The following is a 22,073-nucleotide window of genomic DNA, read 5'->3' as shown; positions in this document are numbered from 1 at the left end:
GACATTCATAAATGAAACATGTAAATAAGAATATAAGGTAGTATATAATGACAAATGAATTCTATAGGTGATGAATGTACATGAATTCACAGAAGGATGAAATCAATGTGTCTACAAATAATTAAAGAAAAACTGAATTTAAGATGAGCCTTTTGAATGAATAAGGACTAAGATTGTTTAAACTGAGGTTATTTAATTCAAGGTTATTAATTCAATTTTAGAAATTGGAATGAACTAACCATGAGATTCTGTAGTGCAGAATGGAGGGTTTGTATTTTAGAGTGTTAAGAGATATGATTGGAAAAGTAGATTGACAACAATAATGGACAACCTTGAATGTCAGGTAAACTTAGCTTATATTGTGTGGATTCTGATGAGTGATTGAAGTTTTGAGTAGGGAATTAAGAAAAAGGTATGTTCTAGAAAAAAAATATTTTATATTGACATGCCTTATGTCACTTGGAATTGCCAGAGTACCTTGGAATATTCTCATGCTCTCTTTTCTAAGGTTGTTGAGAATAAAACTATCCAGAGTAAAAATACAGTTTTCTCTCTCTCCCTGAGTATAATACAAAGAATAATACAAAGAATTGTGAGGTTTGGTTATTTTTGGAGAAAATAATAGAGCTGACTTTCAGAGGAGAATGAGTTTAACAGTCCTTACTCATGCAAAGTTGAGTAAGTCAATGGAAGTTTTAAGTAATGACTGCTGAATTAAATTAGGAAAGACTATAGCCTCAAGTTTTAAGAGAGAAATTGATTTTTAGTCTTCCTAATATAACTCCATTAAGGCTGCACTAATTACTGTTTTCTAGATAGATGCATTTTAAAATCAAGTCAGAAATGAAAGAGGTAGCTATATATTTCGTTATGAATTTCAAGAGAATTTGTTTTAGTGTAAAAAATTAAGATACACATAGAGTAAATTCACCTACCTTACATTCTGTGAATTTTGACAAAATTCCCATACAATTAAGATAGAGAACAGTGCCATCAATCCCAAAACTTCCCCTACGCCTCTTTTTTGATAGTGGTGGGACGTTATGGTTTTCAAGAATGAACCAGGAATGGAGTTAAACTTGATTTAATCTGACTCTGGTTTAATTTTAATGTGTTAATTTGTACATAAGGTCTATTCCTGTAAGTAGATATGCACTGTGTGTCATACATTTACAAGTTAAGAAGCATTTACTTTAGTGGAAAGATAATTAAGTCAGATAACTCACGGTAAGGAATACTTACCCTTGATCAAGAATACACCTACCATTCACCTATTTATAGTTTTATATTAAGGAAAATATATGAATTTATATGGCTTCATGTTAAGAACATTGTTTTTATACTCTTTATATTTACCAGACATTTATTGAATGCCATCCATATGCCAGGAATGGTTCCGAGCATTGAGAGTATAACAGTGATAAGAACGCTCAGAGAACTCAAGGTATAACTGAAGAGTCAGATAGGCTAACAGTTGGGTATGGCAGCAGGGAGCAGAAAATATGTAGCCCCCATTTCCTGAGGGAATATATATTGAAATCTACAACATGCAGCAGACAGAGAGATCATTTAGGTCTGCGTCTCAAAAGAAACTGTCCTGAGCCATCCTGGGCAAGTAGATCTAATGACAATGGAGAATCTTTGGTTTGGCTTCACTGTAGTACAGGTGTAGTATAATCTTAGACAAGACTAGATCCCCTGAAACTTTCATGTCAACTCTGTTGACCCATTGGTGTTCCTCTGGCTTTTCATGTCCATGACTCAATTTATATCTTTTGGAGCAGCATTTGCAAAGGTGGAAGGAGGTGTTAGGGACTCTGTTCTCCTAGACATCAACTAATTGGAGCAGTTATTCCTGACTATTTTTCTTTCCAAGGGGATTGCCAAAGATACTAAGGCCAAGGATACTAACCGCATTGTTCTGTTCTTGTTGCCACGAGGCAGTAAGGAGGGCAATCTCTACAATCAAATTATCTGGATTATAATCAGTGGCATTCTAGTTCTTTGTCCTTCAACATATTATGTAACATCCCTGTGCCTCGATTTATTTCATCAGTAGAATTAGACTGGTAATAATAACATTTTATCATTATGTGGGCAAATAAGATCTGACAACATTAGGTATCATAAAGTTCATATGTTAAAGTTTATGTGCTTTGCTCAAATAAGAATCTCAGATCTGTACTTCGAATTAGAAGCCATTTATTTTTAGTTTGTATTTAATTTGAATACACTGGAATTTACAGAACCCGTTTGAAATAAAGCTTAGAGTGGTGAAAAGTAACAGATGCTATTGAGACAGAAACCATAAAAATCAGGTACTCTGCTTAAAAAATGGTAATTTGGGTCTTATAATGTGGTGGTGTTGTACTTAGGAGGAGAGCAGCTTTCACAATGAATAAATTCTTAAGGTGTCACTTGACCAGTTTAGCAGTTTGAATAGAGCCCTTTGACTCCTTGTTTAGCTTCCCATTAATGAATCTGTTTCCTGCATATCTTTGAGCAAGATCTGTGTAAGGTCCCCTAGATGTGTCTGCCTGTCTTAATACCTTAATTTTCTTCAGTCCAGGTATGTTAAGAGAAGGCCTAGAGTAATCTCTTCCTCTATAGACACTAATATCACAAATTACAGTAGTTAGCTGCTTCTTTAAATTATACACTATATTTTGTGAACCTGGTTTGCATAGAAGTAAGACTAAACTTCCATATGGATGTAGAAATTATTTTGTGGTTTCAAGTGTGAAATATGTCATTGTATTAGTGCAAGTGCATTTATGGAAGGATGCATTAGGAAAACTACAGCAGAATCAGTTGTGGTTCATTAGCAGATTTTACAGTTTTTAAAATATGAAGCCATTTCTCTGCTGTCCAAGAGAAATTTTTTATGTTGTTATATCACACACAAGTGCCTCTGTGTTTTGTATGGATCAAGTAGATTGAAAGTGAATCTCTTTCACAGAGAGAAGACGTGTCTTAATTTTCTTATTTGCAGAATGTTCTCCACAGACACTGGGAGTCGAGGACCTTAAAAGTGTAAAAAGATTGAGTGTATTTCTAATTTTATTATTTGCTACAGACTCCTGATTAGCGGTATAATCTGCCAATTTTAAGCTCATGTTTTACTTTCCTTCTTTATTCTGTTCTGTAACCAGAATTTCACATCATTTGTAGTAGAAAATGTCTATCCCTGCTGTGAAAATTCTGACAGCAGTTTAGAATAGTTTTTCAATCAGTCAAATGAAACAGCGAAAAGATTTTTTAAATTATAAGAAGGTTTTTTAAATCAAAAAAGTAAAATATTATGGGTAAAAAAAATAAGAGTAGTACACATAGGGAAAATATTTTTGAAACTTTCTTTAGCCAGATATATGTGTGAGTGTATGTACTGTGTGATAATGTGAAATGTTTTTAACTGGAGTACAGAAATAGATCTGGAAAAAACCTCTTAAGACATCTTTCTATACATTAATTCTCCCTTACCCCTAGGGATAGTTCCAAGACACCCAGTGGATGTCTGAAAACTGCAGATGGGATCATACCCTATATATAATGTGTTTTTTCCTTTACATATATATCTTTGATGTAATGATAAATTAGCCATAGTAGATGATTAACAATACTAGTAACAAAATAGAACAATTACAGCAATATAGTGTAATAAAGGTTTTCTGTATGCAGTCTCTCTCTCAAAATATCTAATTGTTTATATTTTTGTACTGATGTTGACCACAAGTAACTGAAACTGTAAAAAATGAAACCACAGATAAGGGTGAACTACTACTACACTGGAATCTGCTTATAGCAGATAAGTCTCATTCACAAAGCTTTTTTAAAAAACTGAAAAGGTCTAGAAGCATATATAGCAAAATGTTAACAGTGATTATCTCTCTAAGGTGAGAATACAGAGTTCTTATTTTGAGATTTGTTGTATGATTTTGTTCTAGGAACATACAGAAAGAATTTTTATGGGTTCACTTTATACTTAAATTTTTTTCTTAAAACTAGCTTTCCCCTCTATTATAGACCTTTGAACTGACTAGTGTCTTTACCTAAGGAAACCTGTTTAAAGAAATCTCATTTTCTGTAGTTGGAGATCACATTCTTCAGGTGGCAGTCCATAGTGACCAAGAAGAAACTCTCACAATCTAATTTTGCCATCAGAATACTGAGCATTCTATAAAAACTCCTATGTTCATTACAATACTAGTTATAACAGCTAAGCTATGGAAACAACCTTAAGTGCCCAGAGGCAGATGAGTGGATTCAGAAGATGTGGTGTGTATATACAATGGAATACTACTCAGCTATGGAAAAAGATAAAACTCTTGCCATTTGTGACAGCATGAATTGAACCCTGAGAAGATTATGCTGAGCAAAATATCAGAAGGAGAATGACAAATACTAGGTAGTGTCACTTACATGTGAATATAGAAAAACAAAACAAAGGATCGGATAAAGTCAAACCAACAACAAATCCCACAAATCGGATGTAGAATTGAGGCTACCAGAGTGGGAGAGAGCACAGTGGACCATGATGGAGGAATGTGGGTGTCTTTCTGGTGATTGTGGTATGGTAACATCTGAAGGGGGTGATCCATACCTCTAAATCATATACAATGAGGCAAACCAATGCTATCTAAATTAAAAAACAAAACTTTGTAAATGAGTAAGTGCTACTTTTACAAGATCACTACTCCAAAGATATACATTGACTGTTGCTAAAGAAGCAGTTTAAAGTTTGTGTTCATTAGACTGATTGAATTCAAATGACTGAAGAACTGATTTTGTTTAAGTTTTTTTCAATTCTGACCTTCTGCTAAGGCAAAAAGAACTTTTAAGAAAGTCAAATATGTGAGCTTGATTTATGTATACATACTGAAGCCCAAGATGCCTTAACTGTCCTGCAGTGAATAATCGAGGTATTCAGAGTATCATTTTCTGCTCAATAATTGCCTTATGTTTCTAATAAGGATTAGGACAAAGCAGGTATTGCTAGAATTTTTAATCTTATTAAGTTTTTGTTTCAGGATTTAAAAAATACTGTAAATATGCCTTTGTTAAACTTACCTCCCCACCCTCCAAAGTTTGTAGGTGAATCAGAGGCAAACTGAAGAATTTTCAACAGGGAAGTGAACAAATCTGATTAGTATTTTAGAAAATAACTGGAAGCAATGTAGGGCTTGGTAATTGATTGAAATGTCAGGGATAATGACCTCCAGGTTTCTGGCTTGAGCAACTGGATTGACAGTGATACTATTCACCAAACCATGAAATTGGGGAGGGAAGACCAGTGAATCTTTTTGAAGAGATGAATGGAATTTAAAAGTACGTAATTATCTTAGTGCTCAGAAATCTATTGGTTTACTTGTATCACTTAACATATTGTACATTACATTGTTATAAACCTATTCAATTTACTTGTATTTTTCTTACTTTACAAATGGACATAATGCTGCTGAGTGGTATATTCTGATACCATTCTGAATGGTATATTCTGATACCATTCTTCACTTTGTTTGATTTTCTTAGCATTTATCATATAGACTAGACTGGTGCATCAGTTTTACCAAAACTATTGAGAGCTTTAGCAGTTTCTCAAGGGATTTTTCTTAATCCCTTGACATTTTCTTTCTTGATTCCTATTCTGTCATCATCCTTGTTGGATATATTCCCTTCTTTAGTTGCTCACTGGTTTGATTCAGCTAGATCTTCATCCCCCAAGGCTTTCACTGACATGATTTCTTTCTTTAATATATTTTCATAGACCTCATGAAGTCTTGCATTCTTTTCAAGATTTATATTTTTATTTACAATTGGTTGCATTGTGTTAACTTTGTATTGTTGGGTATGTGCAACATTCCAGGATACATAGATGTTAATATCAAGTAGAAATTAATTTTATAGATGATCCAGGCACATTGTGAATAATTGTTGTATTGCAAGGACATTTGATTTCCTGGGTATGGGAGAGGTAGAGTTAGAAACTGAGTTAAGCTTTTAAAGACTTAAATCTCAAAGAATTGTATCCTCACTTGAAAAATTTTTACTCATAGTTATGGAAGGAAATATTTATTAATCTTGTTAAGTTTTATGATTTGTAGACTTGATAAGGTTTTCAGCGTTTATTGTCTGCATACAAATTATTTTTTAAAAAACTGAATTTCAAAGAATTGTGGGGACACTGTCCTCTTTCAAATAACCCACTCTGCATTTTCTGTGATCAGTTATATGAGTCCACCTACCAGATGTGTGAGATAGCCAACATTTTACCATCCTATATATAGAAGTTCATTATATATTTTTCAGGTGCTTTGTAAAGATCAAGATACACTATGTCTATGATATCCTTTCTTATGAAATATACTTGAGTGCTTTTATCTTTGAACATTAGACTTTTAAAAAAATCCTGGCCTCACTAAATTTTAAAGTCATATTCTTCCACAAATGAAAAGATTGATGAACGGTGGTAGACTGGATAATAAGACATCAAAAAAGAAAAGAAGGGCCTCCCCTGGTGGCGCAGCGGTTGAGTGCTGAGCTGCGAAGCTGCCCGCAGCCTCTGCAGCGCTGGTTTGTTCCCCGGCTGCCAGCGAGGGTCCCACATGGCGCAGCAGACCTCTCCTGTCTTGCCCACTGCTCCCCTCAGCAGTGTATTTCGTTAGTCTGCCTGTTCTGTTCCCCGCTCTGGCTCTGGTGAATTCTCTCACCCTCCCGCGCTTCTGACTGTACCCAGTGCTTATATAAATAAATCAATAAATAAATCTTTAAAAGAAAAGAAATAAGAGAACCACTGAGGACACGATGATCCGGTCATATTAGATACTTGGGCTGAAATGAAAATAGCCCGTGTCATGAGAACAGAACTTCTTCGTTAAGGAAAGTATTCTGGACCACGTGAAATTTTAAGGATCTAGAATAGAGTCGATAGGACTAATTGACTTTCTTTTCTTTGAAATATATGTGATGAGACACTAACAACAGGTACATTTGAATGTATATAGGTGTTCCTTTGCTATGTTTTAACACCTCCTTATTCTCTTTGCACTGAACAAACCAATACCTGCTTCACAATATTCTTTTGAAGATTAGAAGACTAAACTCAGTGTGAAATTGCTTGAACATCTCCTAGTATTTTATAGATAGTAAATAAGGTTTATTTAATCCTTGTTAATTTTTTTCACCTTGTTAAATTCCATTGACCAGCCATGATAGAGCGTGTCAAAGTTACTAATGTGATTTGTCTCATCAGTTTCCTTTGTCTCAACCCTTCTTCATTCTATCTAAACTTTGTTACTGCTGGAAGCATTGTGAATTTTTAGTGGCCTTTGATTAAATAGTATTAATAGAATAGTTGCCTTTTTTTTTCCTCTCTCCTCTTTTCCATTCCTTAAAAATCATAGTTCAAAAACAACATCTTCTAGAAAATCCCTGATTGATCTCATTTTCTAGCCCATGTTCAGATTACTCCCATTCAAGTTACTCTTAAAACATATTTATGTGCATGTATTTATTTTGAACAAATGCTTTTGACTTTTCACTGTAAATTCTGAGCTCCTAGAATATGGAGATGTTTATGTTTTTTGAATACTTGATAACTGGCAATAACTGTTATAACAGACTTGTTTTTAATTCAGCCTAAAACAAAGTTGCATGAGAGAGAGCAAGCATAAAGGATTTTGGGAATATGAAGAAAGAGGATAGATGCATGGTAAAATTCATGAGCTCGTGAGTTGTTTTGGAATTTACTTTCCTAAGTTGTTTACCCGATCACATTAATTATTTTATGGTAGGTTTTACTTTCTTTTAACTTCAGGGTTTCTATAGGCTGGATTAGTAAGCCCTCTACCCAGTCTTTAAAAATTTCTCTTGGTTCAATACATTGTAATTAGTTTCTGGTAATTAAGTCATTGTCTTTTTCTTGCAGACTGAGTTGGTGTCATGCAGCAAGCAGCTGAAAGATGCAGAGTTCGAACCAGAAGGCCTGACATGGCACTTTATGTACCTAAAGCTCGAAGGGGTGTGGCACTTCTCAAGTCAGGCCATGAGGGAAATAGCTGGGATCCACCTAACTCTGTGGTAAAAGAAGAACATAAAGAAGATGGTCTCTCTCAAAAGGAAATCTTTAGGGACAAACCTGAGACTCAAAGACTAAATACTAATCCTGATAAAAAGGAGCACAGTCATAGAGAAGGAAGAAAATCTTCAACAAAATTAAGAAAAGACAACTGTCTTAAAGAAAGAAGTAAAGTTAGGGTTTGCGCTAAGAGGGAAACCACGGAATCCAAAGATGTATTACCCCAAGGACATCAGCAAATTATCCCAGATCCCGAGATTGTATCAAGTACACCTTTACAAAGACATTGTAAACCACAGAAGGTAGAGTGTTTGGAGGTTGAAGCCAAAGATGTGACAGAACATGAGAGGTTGCTTTTATCGCAGCATTGTCCAGAAATCAGTGAAGCTCACGTTCTAAACCAACCCTTCCAGAATGTGGAATCCTGTGATTTCAGCAGGCTTAAGCTAAAGGAAAATTTTGAAGATAGGGATTTGAAAAGCAAAATTGAAACTGATGCCAAGGTTGTCAAAATACTATCCCAGTTTCCCGGAGTTTTTAGTTCTGTATTAATAAAACCTGAGAGTATGACTATACCAGTAAAACTAAACTCTGATTCTGGAATTGTTCAACAAAGCCTGCAAACATCAGGTGGAATGTTGAAACTCAGCAATGGAGATATCACCACTATTTCTGTTCCTGAAAATCCAGATCCTGTCACTGATGCAAATTGTGTAGACTTTGAAGCTGAGAATGTTGGTGATAAAGCCAACAGTGCAGATTTCTTATTAGGTCAGAAAGGTATAGATTCCATTCCTGAGACAATGGGTCACATCTCTCGTGAAATGATAGTTAGCAAATCAGAGAGCCCAAATGACATTTTTGATCCAACCATGATTAGAGAATATGAGGAGAATGACAGTACCGCTGATGAGTTATGTCCAAGGGATGAACCTTGTGATACAGCTCTCCTTGCTCATGGAATAGATACAGACAATGAATCTAAGAGTGCATGTGACATTACGAGTAAGGCATGCAGGATGAACAGTATAGATGTCATGTCTGATCCAGTAACTTCAGGCAGCCCTTGTATAGTTGCAGTTATGCCAGTTGATGAGGCCTGCAGCAACACAAGTAGTTTCTCAAAATATATAGAAATGAGAGCAAATATAGCCCCTCTTCATGTAGCTGGAAGTGGGAATGATGCTGAAAATTTCAGCAACCTGACTGCTTGCTCAGATACTTATGCTGAGAGTATTTCATCTAGTTTCACAGAGTCAACAGGAAAGTTGATAGAGAGCTTGTCAGATTGTGCTACCTCCTTACCTATAAACAAGATTGCTGGTAGTAATTGTAACAGTATTTTGGACTTGGAACTCAGTATGTTAAATGGGACAAAAGTACTTTCAGAGAGTGCCTTGGGCAGTGATCTAGATTGTACTGGTGATAAAACAGAGCCATTGCATGAACTAAAAACTGCTGAAGAGTTCAAAACAAAAGAGGAAGATGACTCAGAGAATATAGAAGCTGATGTATCCTTTCCTGATATAGAATCAGTGTCTCTGGATACATCTATGGAACTGAAAGCAGCAGAAACTTCTCACATGGAGGGAAGCGTTGCTACGGAGGAGAGCTGGGAGTCTATGTTTAATGATGAAGGTGACTGCCTGGATCCACGTCTTCTGCAGGAGGTATGCTCACTTGAAATTACTTGATGCCTAGATAATTTTATAGGTTCTTAAAACCTGGGATTTGGGGGGTAATTTTGATAAACATTTGTGCATATTCACACATTATATCCACTGTTAAGAGTTTCTTCAGTTAAAAAACAGATGGGTTTTTAGATTGAGAAACGTATCTGGTAGATACTAAACAAAAAATGAAACTTACAGAATTGAGCTCTCTCTAATATAACAGCCCCATCCTGAGAAGTCTTATTGACTATATTAATGAATTTAATGGACTCTAGCTATCTTTTGAGGAAATACAGAAGGCTACTTCTTTAAAAGAGCTTCAGAACATTTACAGAGGCCTATTGAGGGCAGCAGAATAATTTTATTATTTTTTTATATTTGTTTTTCATGTAGATATTGGAATGTTGTTAGATACTGTGGGGGATGGAAGTCAAGAGGGAGGGTAAACTGAAGGTTTGATTGTTTACTAAAGAGTTTATGCTGAGTTAGAGAATAAATGATTGTTTTGTGTATATATAGAAAATGTAAGTGAGTGGTGACATGATGACTAGTAAGTGTTCCTAAGTGCAAAATGTTAGATTTAAGGGCATCTCAGAAATTATTTAATTTTTAAATTTTCTTAATTTAAACATTTCACTCTTTAACTAACATATTCCTTATCACAAATATGAGTCATTGGGTTTTAAATGTAGAACCACTCTCCCTTTCATTGCTTATTGTGGGTTCATATAACCTTTTCCTTGAAAGGGAAAAAATAATTTCTCTATATAAAATCCCCAGTTTTGTAAATGAGAAAATTGAAGTTCAGTGATCAGCTCTTTAGGAAAGACAGAATCAGGATTTCAATCTTGTCCTGTCTTAATCCTGTGTTTATGTTTTCTCTACCATACCACTTCTTTACCTAGAAAGCAGAATTTTGTTTGAGTGATTCTAAAGAGCCTTTTAAATATGAAGTGATGAGTCTTTTGTTTCTGAGAATTAGACCAGAAATACAGAAGAATGACAATGTGCCCATGAGACACTTAAAACTGAAGAAGGGAGCCTACTGGACAGTACTGACTTTTCAGTAGCATACAACTCCTCCTCATGCTTAGGCGGTGTTTGCACACACACACACACACACCGTGTCCTAGAGCAAATCAGGAAACACTACCTGTGAATATTACTTAGAAAGAAATATTGAACAGAAGGTGTCGGCAGAGGACCATCCATAAACCCTTTAAATTGCATGTAGAATTTTTATGTGTGCGCAGTTTTTTCCTTCACTGTCCTCACATTCTGAAAGGCAAATGTTCCCAAAGTTATGGTCCCTGCTCCTCAATATGAGCATCTCGTAGAAACTTGTTAGAAATGCAAATTCTCGTCCAACAGTGTGTATATTTACAAGTTTTCCAGGTGATTCTGATACACATAAAGTGAAACCCACCACTCAAAACACAAACTTAAATGTGTTTCAGAATGTGAGGGTGGTTGCTAGACATGTCTGTCAACCCATTGCAAAACAATGTGCAGCAGCAGTTTAGAATCAAATCAGGTTAAATAATATTAATAACTGGGAGAAGTTATTGATGTTGTTACACTGTTTAGAATGGGCATGAAAGAATCTTGGCAACTACTCAGTATTTTGAGGTGCCTAGTAAGATAACCAAAGAGGACACTAGTATACCCAAAAGTTAGGAATGGCAGGAAAACAGAATATGTAGTCTAGTAATGAAGACAGCCAATGCTGGGTATTATGTTTGGATAGTTCTTTGTAGGTCTTGGCCTACGGGTGGGCTCTGTGTTGAGGGATGAGAAAATGCTAGCAGGAAAGGAGGACACAGATTAAGAAGCCGATCCAACTCCATTCTTGGTCTTCTGTGCTTTGGGATTTAGAAGATGTAATAATAATGTTATTAATGTCGCAAATCCAATAGCATTAATAGCCCTTTGGTGACTATTACTCTTAATTTATTATTTATATCGCTCCAAACATACTTTATTAAAGGCTAAACAAGAGTGTTTGCCTGCCTTGAAGACTTTCCAACAATAGATTTTTGGCTCTTTTCCCAGCTGGCCTGCTTCTTTGTTTGCAGTGGCTAGATGTGTGGAGGTATGGCTAATACTTTTAGTAGGCAAAGAGGTATGCTGTAGAGCAGGGTGTGGTAGCCATTGGCATGTGAAGCAGTTTCCTGTGACATTTGAATCTCTGAAACTGCCTGAAGTAGGTAGAGTGCATAGATAGATCATTATTCAGTTCCTGGAACTGCAACTCCTGATAAGTCTCCAAAGATCACACCTGGTCTCCTTAAACCATGGTATAGGATGCATAGATATTTAAATTGGTAATAGATAAAGAAAAGGGTGTTGGCAGGACTTTTTTTAACCCTCTGAGATCTTGCTACAAGAACACATCTTGCTACAAGAATTGTTGTCTGGATGAAGCTTGCGTAGTCCCTGCTGCTTTCTCAGCTAATCTCAGTAGGAGACTGTAGTAGGATAACAGCAGTATAACATTGAGGTTGAAAGACTCTGGCATTTGAAAGACTCTGGCCCCCTTCAGGAGCCTTTTCTTACTTTGATTTGAGGTTTTAGATAGAAGTCAGTATTTAGGTAGTTTTTTGTATTTTAAAAATTTGAGACCTTCCATTTGGAAAAGCCCTCTTAACAGAGTCTTCTAAGAATGTATGACCAGGTTGAACCATTTTCCTTCTGTGTGTGCTAACTCATTGCTAACTCATTCCTATGTCTTTCTTACAGTCTTTTGCAAAAGCCTTCCTTTTTTTTTTTTTTTTTTAAAGATTTTTATTTATTTATTTACACAAGAACAGGGGTACAGGCCAGATTCATGGGAGGGTGAGAGGATTCACCAAAGACAGAGTGGGGAACAGAACAGGCAGACTGACGAAATACACTGCTTAGGGGAGCAGCGGGTGAGACAGGAGAGGTCTGCCATGCCATGTGGGACCTTCGCCAGCCGGCCGGGATCGAACCAGAGCTGCAGAGGCTGTGGACAGCTTCACAGCGCTATGCTCAACCGCCTGTGCCACCAAGGGAGGCCCTGCAAAAGTATTCTTCATTTTTAAGTAGAAAACCCCAAACTGAACGGAAAAATGCACAATCTAACCTCTAAAAGCAAATTGTATGAAGTACAAAGGGAGGAAAGTCCTTCATACCTCATCCCCTAGGGACCTCATTAATAGTTTGTACTATACGAGTTTGTCACTTTGCAGTTATAGCAAATATGGAGCACTTAAAAGTTTGATAAACTAAATCACAAATAGTGAGCCATATATTGTTATTTTCACTACTATTTTTATTTATTTATCTATTTATTTATAAAGATTTATTTATGCACACAAGAGCTGGGTACAGGCCAGAGGTGTTGGGGGCAGGGGTGAGAGGATTCACCAGAGACAGAGTGGGGAGCAGAACAGGCAGATTTATTGAAATAGACTGCTGAGGGGAGCAGTGGGCAAGACAGGAGAGGTCTGCTTCACCATGTGGGTTGCTCCCTGGCCAGCCAGAGATTGAACTCGTGCTGCAGAGGCTGTTGGATTGCTTCATAGTGTGGTGCTTAACTCCTTTCACCACCAGGGAGGCCCACTACTATTTTTAAGGTGCTATGCTACATGCCAGATTTTTCTCTACCCTGAAGTTGTTTATATTTTATTTGGAGAGACAGGGTGTGACTGTATGACAAGTCACATTAACAATATGAAGAGTAACTAATATAAAACAACCATATAAGAGGTATCCACTGATTTTGATTAACTGATGAATGATCTAGACAGTGACTTCAAAAGAGAAAGAGATTCCTGAGGGCTAAACTAGAGGATACTGTTTCATGTTGGAGAGGCTATAAAATTGGACACTAATTCCACTGCCACAAGATTTGTTATTTTTTTTAAAGATTTATTTATTTATTTTATACAAGAACGGGGGTACAGGCCAGATGCACGGGAGGGCAAGAGGATTCACTGGAGACAGAGTGGGGAACAGAACAGGCAGACTGACGAAATACACTGCTAAGGGGAGCAGCGGGCGCAACAGGAGAGGTCCGCCACGCCATGTGGGACCCTCGCCTGCTGGCTGGGATCAAACCGGAGCTGCAGAGGCTGTGGACAGCTTCACTGCGCTGCTCTCAAATCCCTGCACCACCAGGGGGGGCCTTATTGTTACTATTTTTTAATTAATAAACTGTTTTTGAGTATTTTTAGGTTTACAGGAAAAAATTGAGTGAAAAATACAGTGTTCCTGTATATTTCCTCATTCTTCTATTACTATTTTAATTTTTATTTTCACAGTATCTTTTATTAGTTCCAGCTCATCTTAGTAGAGTTATATTTAATATTTTATTAAGATGTCTGAATTAACATGTTCTTGATGGCCTGAGTAAGGATTTATAAACTTACCTTCTTTTAGATGCTATATATTTTAATGTGGTCACTAGTGGAAAATCTCATTGGAATATATACTGTTGTTCAGTTCCTTAGTAAATGATGACCAAGGGACATGAAGGAGATTCCATTGCTCATAGTTTTCTTTTTTTAAACCCTAAGTAACTGAAAAGTAAAAATCTCCTCTGAACTCAGGTGGAGTATAATGTTGCATGTTTTTCCCCTCCGAGTTTACATTCAAGCCAACAGTCTTTTTAATTTCTGATTCCTTTTCAAAAGTAAAGAAAGGCAAACAGTTCTGGGCTTACATTGTCAGTACAAGGAAGGCGTTTATTTAAGGATTTTTGTCTGAAGTTTGAAAGATTTCTGTTGTGTTTTGCTCTGTCTCTGGCAGTCTTCTGCCTCATGATCTCCATGAACTGTGGGAGTAGTGTGTGGTTGGAGCAGAAGGGTAGAGGCAGCAATATGACTGCTAATATTCATTCTATTTAATTCATTCTCTATTTCATGACAATAGCAGGCAGAGAAAATGGTAGGGTTCATAAGAGAACCTGAGTGAACACTACTCTGACCATGAAAAAAACAGATAACTATGTCCAAAAATTAGGAATCCATTTGTGTTAAGAGAAAAAAAAAAAAAAAGCTTGGTTAAAATTTTAATGGATTTGGAGGTGGAGTGTAGGGAGGTATAAGTAAGAAGACCTATACTTAGGACAGAGGAATTTAAGAGCTAATCAGCAACAGAGCTTTTGTATGGCTTGACCAAAGACTGAGATTGTTAAGGAAAAGTCAAGGGGATGTTCAGGCACGCCGGATACTAAGCTTAAAGCACCAAGACTGTATTTCTGATCCTTCAGGTGTTATATCTGTTGTATTACCTGCCCCAGACAAAATTGGCTCACTAATTAAACTAGAAGATCCGAGTCAGCAGTTTGAAGGTCAGAAGTATGTGTCTGTTGTTAACGGCCAAGAGGCACATAAAGAAAAGGACCAATAATCTATGGTAAACAAGGAGTAGTTTTGGTATGGGGACAACACACCTAGGTGTGATGTAGAATTTTAGGTAGCTAAAGATATCATTGACTAGAGAAATCAAGCGAGAAGTGGAATGACGATAAATGCCATGTTTGTTTGCTTTGTGGTTTTTCTTAGGTCTCATGGACAACCAATCTTATTATCATAGTAGCACCCGAGTTAAGCTCAGGTAAAGAATTACAACTGTGAAGACCAGTTGGAAGACAAACTTCATCATCCCCTGCTAGACTTAGATTTACTGTTTCAGGCTAGTGGAATCTTACTTTTCTATTTCATCAGTGGTATCTCTTCATCTAATTTTTCCAATTGTGCTGGGAAAAAGTGGAAATATAAATATGTTTCCCTGCCTTCTCAGTCTTCCTTGACTATAAATTTAATCTACCACATTGTTTTTACACACATTGTTCAATAGCTCTGTATAGCATTTTTCCAAGAATGCCAACCATGATCTGGCATATACTCTCTCTGTTCCATCTGAATATGAACCTGGTCCATGTTTGTTGAGGCTATTCACTCGTTTCCTGCTTGTTTACTCATCTGCCGTGTGTTACCATTCATAGGAGAGGACCAGAACTCTCAGGTTTATCCTCTGGCACTAGGGGCTGTAAAGGAGCATCTGAACCAATTTTGGGGGTATTATACATGTGTCATTATCATAGCTGTCTTTTTTTATTTCCTCTTGCCCTACTTCTATTCTGCTTTCTTGCTTATTTTCCCCTTTCTTTCTGATTTACCTCTTTCAATATGGACATGGCTTTTTCCCGCTGATAATAATCAGGGTATTGGGTTGTTGCTGATACCACTTGTAGAGAGATCTAGATTTCTGGCACCTTGCTGACATTGTACCCATTCTGTGTTAAAATTCTTATGCACTTAAAGTTTGTGTTTCTGGCCTTGGTTTCCTGATAAGGACAGTGTTGGTATAACCTAGATATATTACGTAATTCTATTAGTTTATAAAGATTACCCTTAGAGATATTACCTACTCTTATACTTAATGTATAAAATGTTCAAGTTGAAAGTCTGAGTTTATCCTTCTGCTGTTGAAAAGGACTTATATCCAAAGCAATAAAGAAGAGGATTGGAAGCTATAGTTTATGCTGTATATTATACCATGTAGTATTATTCTTCTTGAACTTAAGTCATGAGAAATTTGAAAATGCTGTATTTTTCTTTTTAAAAAGCAGTGTTATTTCCCTATTTCACCCTGCCACACCTCTGTCCTGTACCCCAGCTCTTGTATGCATAAATAAATCTTTAAAAAAAAAAAAAAGAGTACATGAAGGAAGCAAAAATCATTGCTGCTGGATTCTTAAGTCACCTTTGCACTTGCTATTCTTATATGTGGGGTATTTTTCTACCTTCTGGCCACACTTTTTACAAGTTTTGATCCTGGATCATTTTATTCTTAAATGTGTGCAGTCAAACAATGATTGTAACATGTGTGATTGGAAAATGTACCCTGATGTCAGAGATGTTAAAAGGTGAAAAATTGTGCATCATGGAATTGATAAATATGATATATGTGAAAATGCTATGTGTTTTGATGTAGTTGTAGAAGGGAAGGGAGAGACCACCAAATTGAATTCAATAGCAAAGCTTCAAGATAGAAAAGATAGAAAAGAGAGGAAGGATCAGGAGCAAAGCATTCCATGCTGGAAACAGCTTGTGAACTATACAGTCTGTTCCCAGATTCGGGTCCTAAATTTGTCACTGTCATAAGTCTAGATGATCTATTTTGAAATTTTATTGTTGTTTTCCTTTTGTAATTTATTAATTTGGATTTTCTGCATGATTTATATAACCAGGGGAATTAAAGTTTGTTAGTAAAAGAGGAAAGATGTGGTTTTTTTTTTCCAAATTTCAGAATGCCATCCAGAATCATTAAAAAATATATATATTTTATAACTCCTATCCTCCTTGATGAAGGCTGTCTGTGGAATCAGACAAAGTAATTAACTTGAGACTTGTGCATTTTATTTGTTTCACAAATATTTATTGAATGCCTAGTTTGTGCATGATAATGTGTACGGGGGGAAATGTAGGGATAAATATGACATACCCCTAGTAGCTCAATTATGGAATCAGAATGTTGATGAGGAAACTGTAACACCAGCCTTCCTTTTCAGCCTGTGTTAGTTTGCTAAATTTGTGAGAAAAAGAACCCCTGACTGGCGTTGGCAAAATAACACAGACATTTGTTTTCTCAATTCTGGAGGCCAGAATGCCAAGACCAAGGTTTCAATAAAGTTGATTTCTTCTGAGGCCTCGCTCCTTGGCTTGTACATGGCCATCTTCCTTCTGTCTTCTCTTGGTGTTGCGTCTGTGTCAAGATTTCCTCCTCTTATAGACGCCACCTTGCAATAGATCAGAGTCCACCCTAACCGAACTTTTTTTTTTTTAATTTTTTTAAAATTTTTTTTTATAGAGGCATGTTTATTTATTTATTTATTTTGTTTGTTTGTTTGTTTTGTTTACACATGCACTGGGTACAGCCAGAAGCACGGGAGGGTGAGAGAATTCACCAGAGCCAGAGCGGGGAGCAGAGCAGGCAGAAGGACCGGAGTACACTGCTGAGGGGAGCAACGAGCGGCAGGAGAGGTCTGCGCGCCATGTGGGACCCTCCTCTGGTGGCCGGGGAGCAGCCGGGGATCGAACCAGCGCCGTAGAGGCTGCGGGCAGGTTCGCAACCCAGCGCTCAACCGCTGCGCCACCGGGGAGGCCCTGAACTTTTTTTTTTAACTTAATTATTTAAAGACCTTATCTCTAAATATAGTCATATTCTGAGATTTGGGGAGTTAGGACTTTAACATGAATTTGGCAGGACACAATTAAGCCCATCACTCCTCCAAGTCCTTACTTGACTCAGTAACCACACTGACCTGTTCAGTGAATACCACACTCCTGCTTGCCTTTCACTTGTTCCTTCTACTGCGGTCCCTCTCTCTGCCTCTTCTATGTATTTTTACTTTACTTCAGCAGGGAAGAAGAGTAAACAAAGTTGTGTTCTCCTCTACCCACTGATACTGCTTTCTTCTCATATCTTTATTACATATAAAAATTCTTTAAGTTCTTTTTCTAATGTATGTTAAGCATACATTGAATGTTTATTGGGTGGGTGATCACACTGAGGTTGGAGGAAGAAGACAGGTCTAGCTGTAATATAAGGTGTAATATAAGGTACAGAAGTGGTGCACATGAAGTAAATGCTGTAGGAGTATAAAGGAAGAGTCATATTATACCTGCTTTGGGGTAATTAGGGGGAAGATTCATATAAGAGGTAGTATTTGAGTATTTCTTTGGAGAATAGTATTTATTGAGGTGTGAAAATTGAAAGATGTCAACACTTCTAAAATAATGTGACCCAAGCAACAGGCAGGAAGAAGCAAGGTGTTTAGGCACTGTATAACTCCTTGGTGGGAATTAGCATATTTTAAGGGATGACTTGAGATAAAGTTGAAAAGATAGCCCTGGTGATGCAGGGGTTAAAATATCAGCACTATTAAGCTACTTCCAGCCACTGTAGCATGAGTTTGATCCCCTGCTAGAGAGCTAACCCATGGGGCGCTCTCCTGTATCGCCCGCTACTCCCCTCAGCATTATATTTCACTAGATCTGCCTGTTCTGCTCCCCACTCTGTCTCTGGTGACTCTTCTCACCCCCTACACCTGTGGCCTACACCCCAGTTCTTGTATGCATAAATAAATAAAAATCTTATTCTAAAAAGCTGGAAATATAGTATGTTAGTTCATTGTTGCTGCTACAATAAACTAACGTAAATTTATTATCTTACAATTGTGAAGGTGTCCAAAATGGGCCTTACTAGACTAAAATCAAGATATTGATAGGACTGCTCTCCTTTCTACAGACTGTAGGGGAAAATCCATTTTCTTGTCTTTTCCAGAAGACACATTTTTTGGCTTGAAGCCCCTTTCCATCTTCAGAACCACTAGTTACCAGTAGAGTCTTTGTCATATTATATCACTCAGACATTTGAATTTTCTGTATATAGGCTCTTTTGCATTTAAGGACCTTATGATTAGACTGGGCCCACCTGTATAGTCCAGGATAATCTCTCTATTTTAAAGTTGGCTGCTTTGTGGGCCTCCCCGGTGGCGCAGCGGTTGAGCGCTGGGTTGCGAAGCTGCCCACGTCCTCTGCGACGCCGGTTCGATCCCCGGCTGCTCCCAGGCCACCAGAGGAGGGTCCCACATGGCGCGCAGACCTCTCCTGCCGCCCGCTGCTCCCCTCAGCAGTGTACTTCGGTCCTTCTGCCTGCTCTGCTCCCCACTCTGGCTCTGGTGAATTCTCTCACCCTCCCGCGCTTCTGACTGTACCCAGTGCATGTATAAACAAAACAAACAAATAAATAAATAAATAAACATGCCTCTATAAAAAAAAAAAAAAAGAATTTATAGTTAAAAAAAAAAAAAAGTTGGCTGCTTTGTAACCTTAATTTGCTCTGCTACCCTGCTTTTCCTTGCCATGTAACATATTCACAAGTTAAGGGAATTAGGACATGGACGTCTTTGAGAGGCCGTTGTTCTGCTACCACAGATAGGGGTGGGACCAGATTAAATACGGTCATTGAAGATTTTTGATCAAAGGAATGACATGATCAAAGTATGTTTTTGTAAAGTCCATAGGCTATCAAGAATATAGGACTAGAAAGAAATCAGCAAATCTAAGTTGTCTTTTCAACTTTGTCATTGATCCTCTCTTACTCTTTCCTTTCCTTCTTTCCCTCCCTTTCGACCTTCTTACTAGAACAGCTTATATCCATAAATCATTGATCAAAGAATTAGTAGCCCTGAACATTGTTATAGCCACTGTTTCTGATTGCGTTCACTGTAAGGCCATCTCATCATGCTCTGGAAGGTACACTAGATGAGCAATCAGGAGACGTGCGTTATGATTTATATTTTGTCAGTAATTTGATTTGTAACCTTAGGGATTATCCTTTAGTATCTCTGTGATGCAGTTCTCCATCCAGATAATAGTAACAGCCCATCCTACACATCCATCTAACGGAGTTATAATCTTAAAATCTTAAAAAATAAAATTTTACTCCAAAATAATATATATATTTTTAGTTTTTGTCTGATGAGAATAACTCTCTTGTGACTTAAGAACTTTTTGTTTCTTCTTCTGTGCCTTGAAGAACCAAGGATCAAATAAACAAGTAAAAAAACAACAGAAAGTTAAAAGCTCAAAGCTCTAATCCCTTCATACTTTTTTCCCCCTCTACAGACCTGCGTCAGGGCAGTTATGTCATAACAAGTCAGGTAATATTTTATAGACATTTTAGCTTAGACTACTAGACTATAAGAATCTTAAGAATCTTATTCTCATTTTAGGGAGAATAATTTTAATTTAGCTTAGTGGTTTTGTGGAATCAGGATATACATATGAAGAAATACTCAAATCTCAGTCAATGCTTCATTAATAGAAAGATAGACCACCAATAAAAATCATAAAATGTTTGTGATTTATGAGTGAAAATTATTTGCTCTGATTTTTTTGCACACTCTCCCTAGATCTGTAATAGATAGATCAGGATGAATCAAGTTCTGAACCTCTGATGTTGCTCTATCAAACATTTCTACCAATATGAAGGTTTCACATTGACTATATTGCCTCAGTACTTATGACTTTCAGTAAACATTTCATTTGTCTACAATAGAAATGTGATGCAAGCTTCTAATGTGAACCAGGTGTATAAGTTTAAATTTTCTATTAGGCACATTAAACAAAAACAAAACAGGTGAAATTAATACTACATTTTTATTTTTATTTATTTTTTTAAGATTTATTTATTTTTTATATAAGAGCTGGGGTACAGGCCAGAGGCACAGGAGAGTGAGAGGATTCACCAGAGACAGAGTGGGGAACAGAACAGGCAGACAACCGAAATACACTGCTGAGGGAAGCAGTAGGCGAGCCAGGGGAGGTCTGCCATGCCATGTGGGAATTTCCCTGGCTGGCCGGGAATCAAACCTGCACTACAGAGGCTGCGGACAGCTTCACAGCACTGTGCTCAACTGCCAGTGCCACTGGGGAGGCCCAATAATGTGTTTTTAATTTGATATGTCCAAATATCATTGCAACATGTAATCAGTATAGGAAATTATTTGATGCGATATATTACATATTTTTTAATATTAAGTCTTTGAATTCTAATGTGTATTTCATACTCAAAGCATGCCAGTTTGTGCTAGTCACACTTGAAGTACGCGGGTCACAGTGGCTGGCAATTCCTGTGTTGGACAGTGAGTGTAGGTCTAACTACAAAGGTGTCTCCATAATAAAGGCATTTTTTTATGCCTTTCCCTAAAGCTCTCTATACTGCCATGTCTAACCTCTTTGTGACAGTGCCCTCCCCGAAGCCCACTTCCCTTCACAGTCTTCTCTGGTCCTCCCTTCTACTCTGTACTATATTTTCTTCTAGACATTTCCCTTTTCTGTGTCACATATTCTTCTTACCTTTACTCTGTTAAGGTCCCCTTGTAGGTTTTGCTGTGATTCTTAGTAGAGAAAGTGTCATTAACAGTATTGTCTCCTACCTACTACCGTACCTCCACAAAGAATATATTACAGGTAGAAATGTAAGCTGATCCCGACAGTATCAATAACACGGGGGAAATGGAGGTTTTTCCTCCTGTTCGGAAAAGTTAGGAGTCTCTGGTATTAGTCAAGTCTGAGTGTTAAGGAAAAACTGGCCAGGAGTATGTAACTTGAAGGCTTTACAGTCACATGCTACATAACTTTTTGATCATCGATTGACTGCATATTCCACCATGGTCCTAAAATCCTTAGTGCCTAGTGGCATTATGTCCTTCATAGCATTTTATGCCAACACCAGCCTCATACATCTCGTGTTTACTGCAACTCTTGAGCATATCACCTCCTCCC

General features: G+C 37.2%; 1 protein-coding gene across 1 annotated transcript in view; it reads left to right on the top strand.

The window, feature by feature from the left end:
* Positions 1 to 7,938: 7,938 nt before the first annotated feature.
* Positions 7,939 to 22,073, top strand: part of R3HCC1L (R3H domain and coiled-coil containing 1 like) — a gene marked incomplete at both ends in the record, with an annotated part of 33,996 nt that continues 19,861 nt past the window's right edge. Inside the window, one exon of the mRNA XM_084245875.1 lies at positions 7,939 to 9,744. Coding sequence (XP_084102001.1) covers positions 7,939 to 9,744 — 1,806 coding nt within the window. The remainder of the gene's footprint in view (positions 9,745 to 22,073) is intronic.

This window comes from Talpa europaea (genome assembly GCF_964194135.1).
Source record: "Talpa europaea genome assembly, chromosome: 10".
NCBI lineage: Eukaryota > Metazoa > Chordata > Mammalia > Eulipotyphla > Talpidae > Talpa > Talpa europaea.
This window is presented reverse-complemented; position numbering and strand designations above follow the sequence as displayed.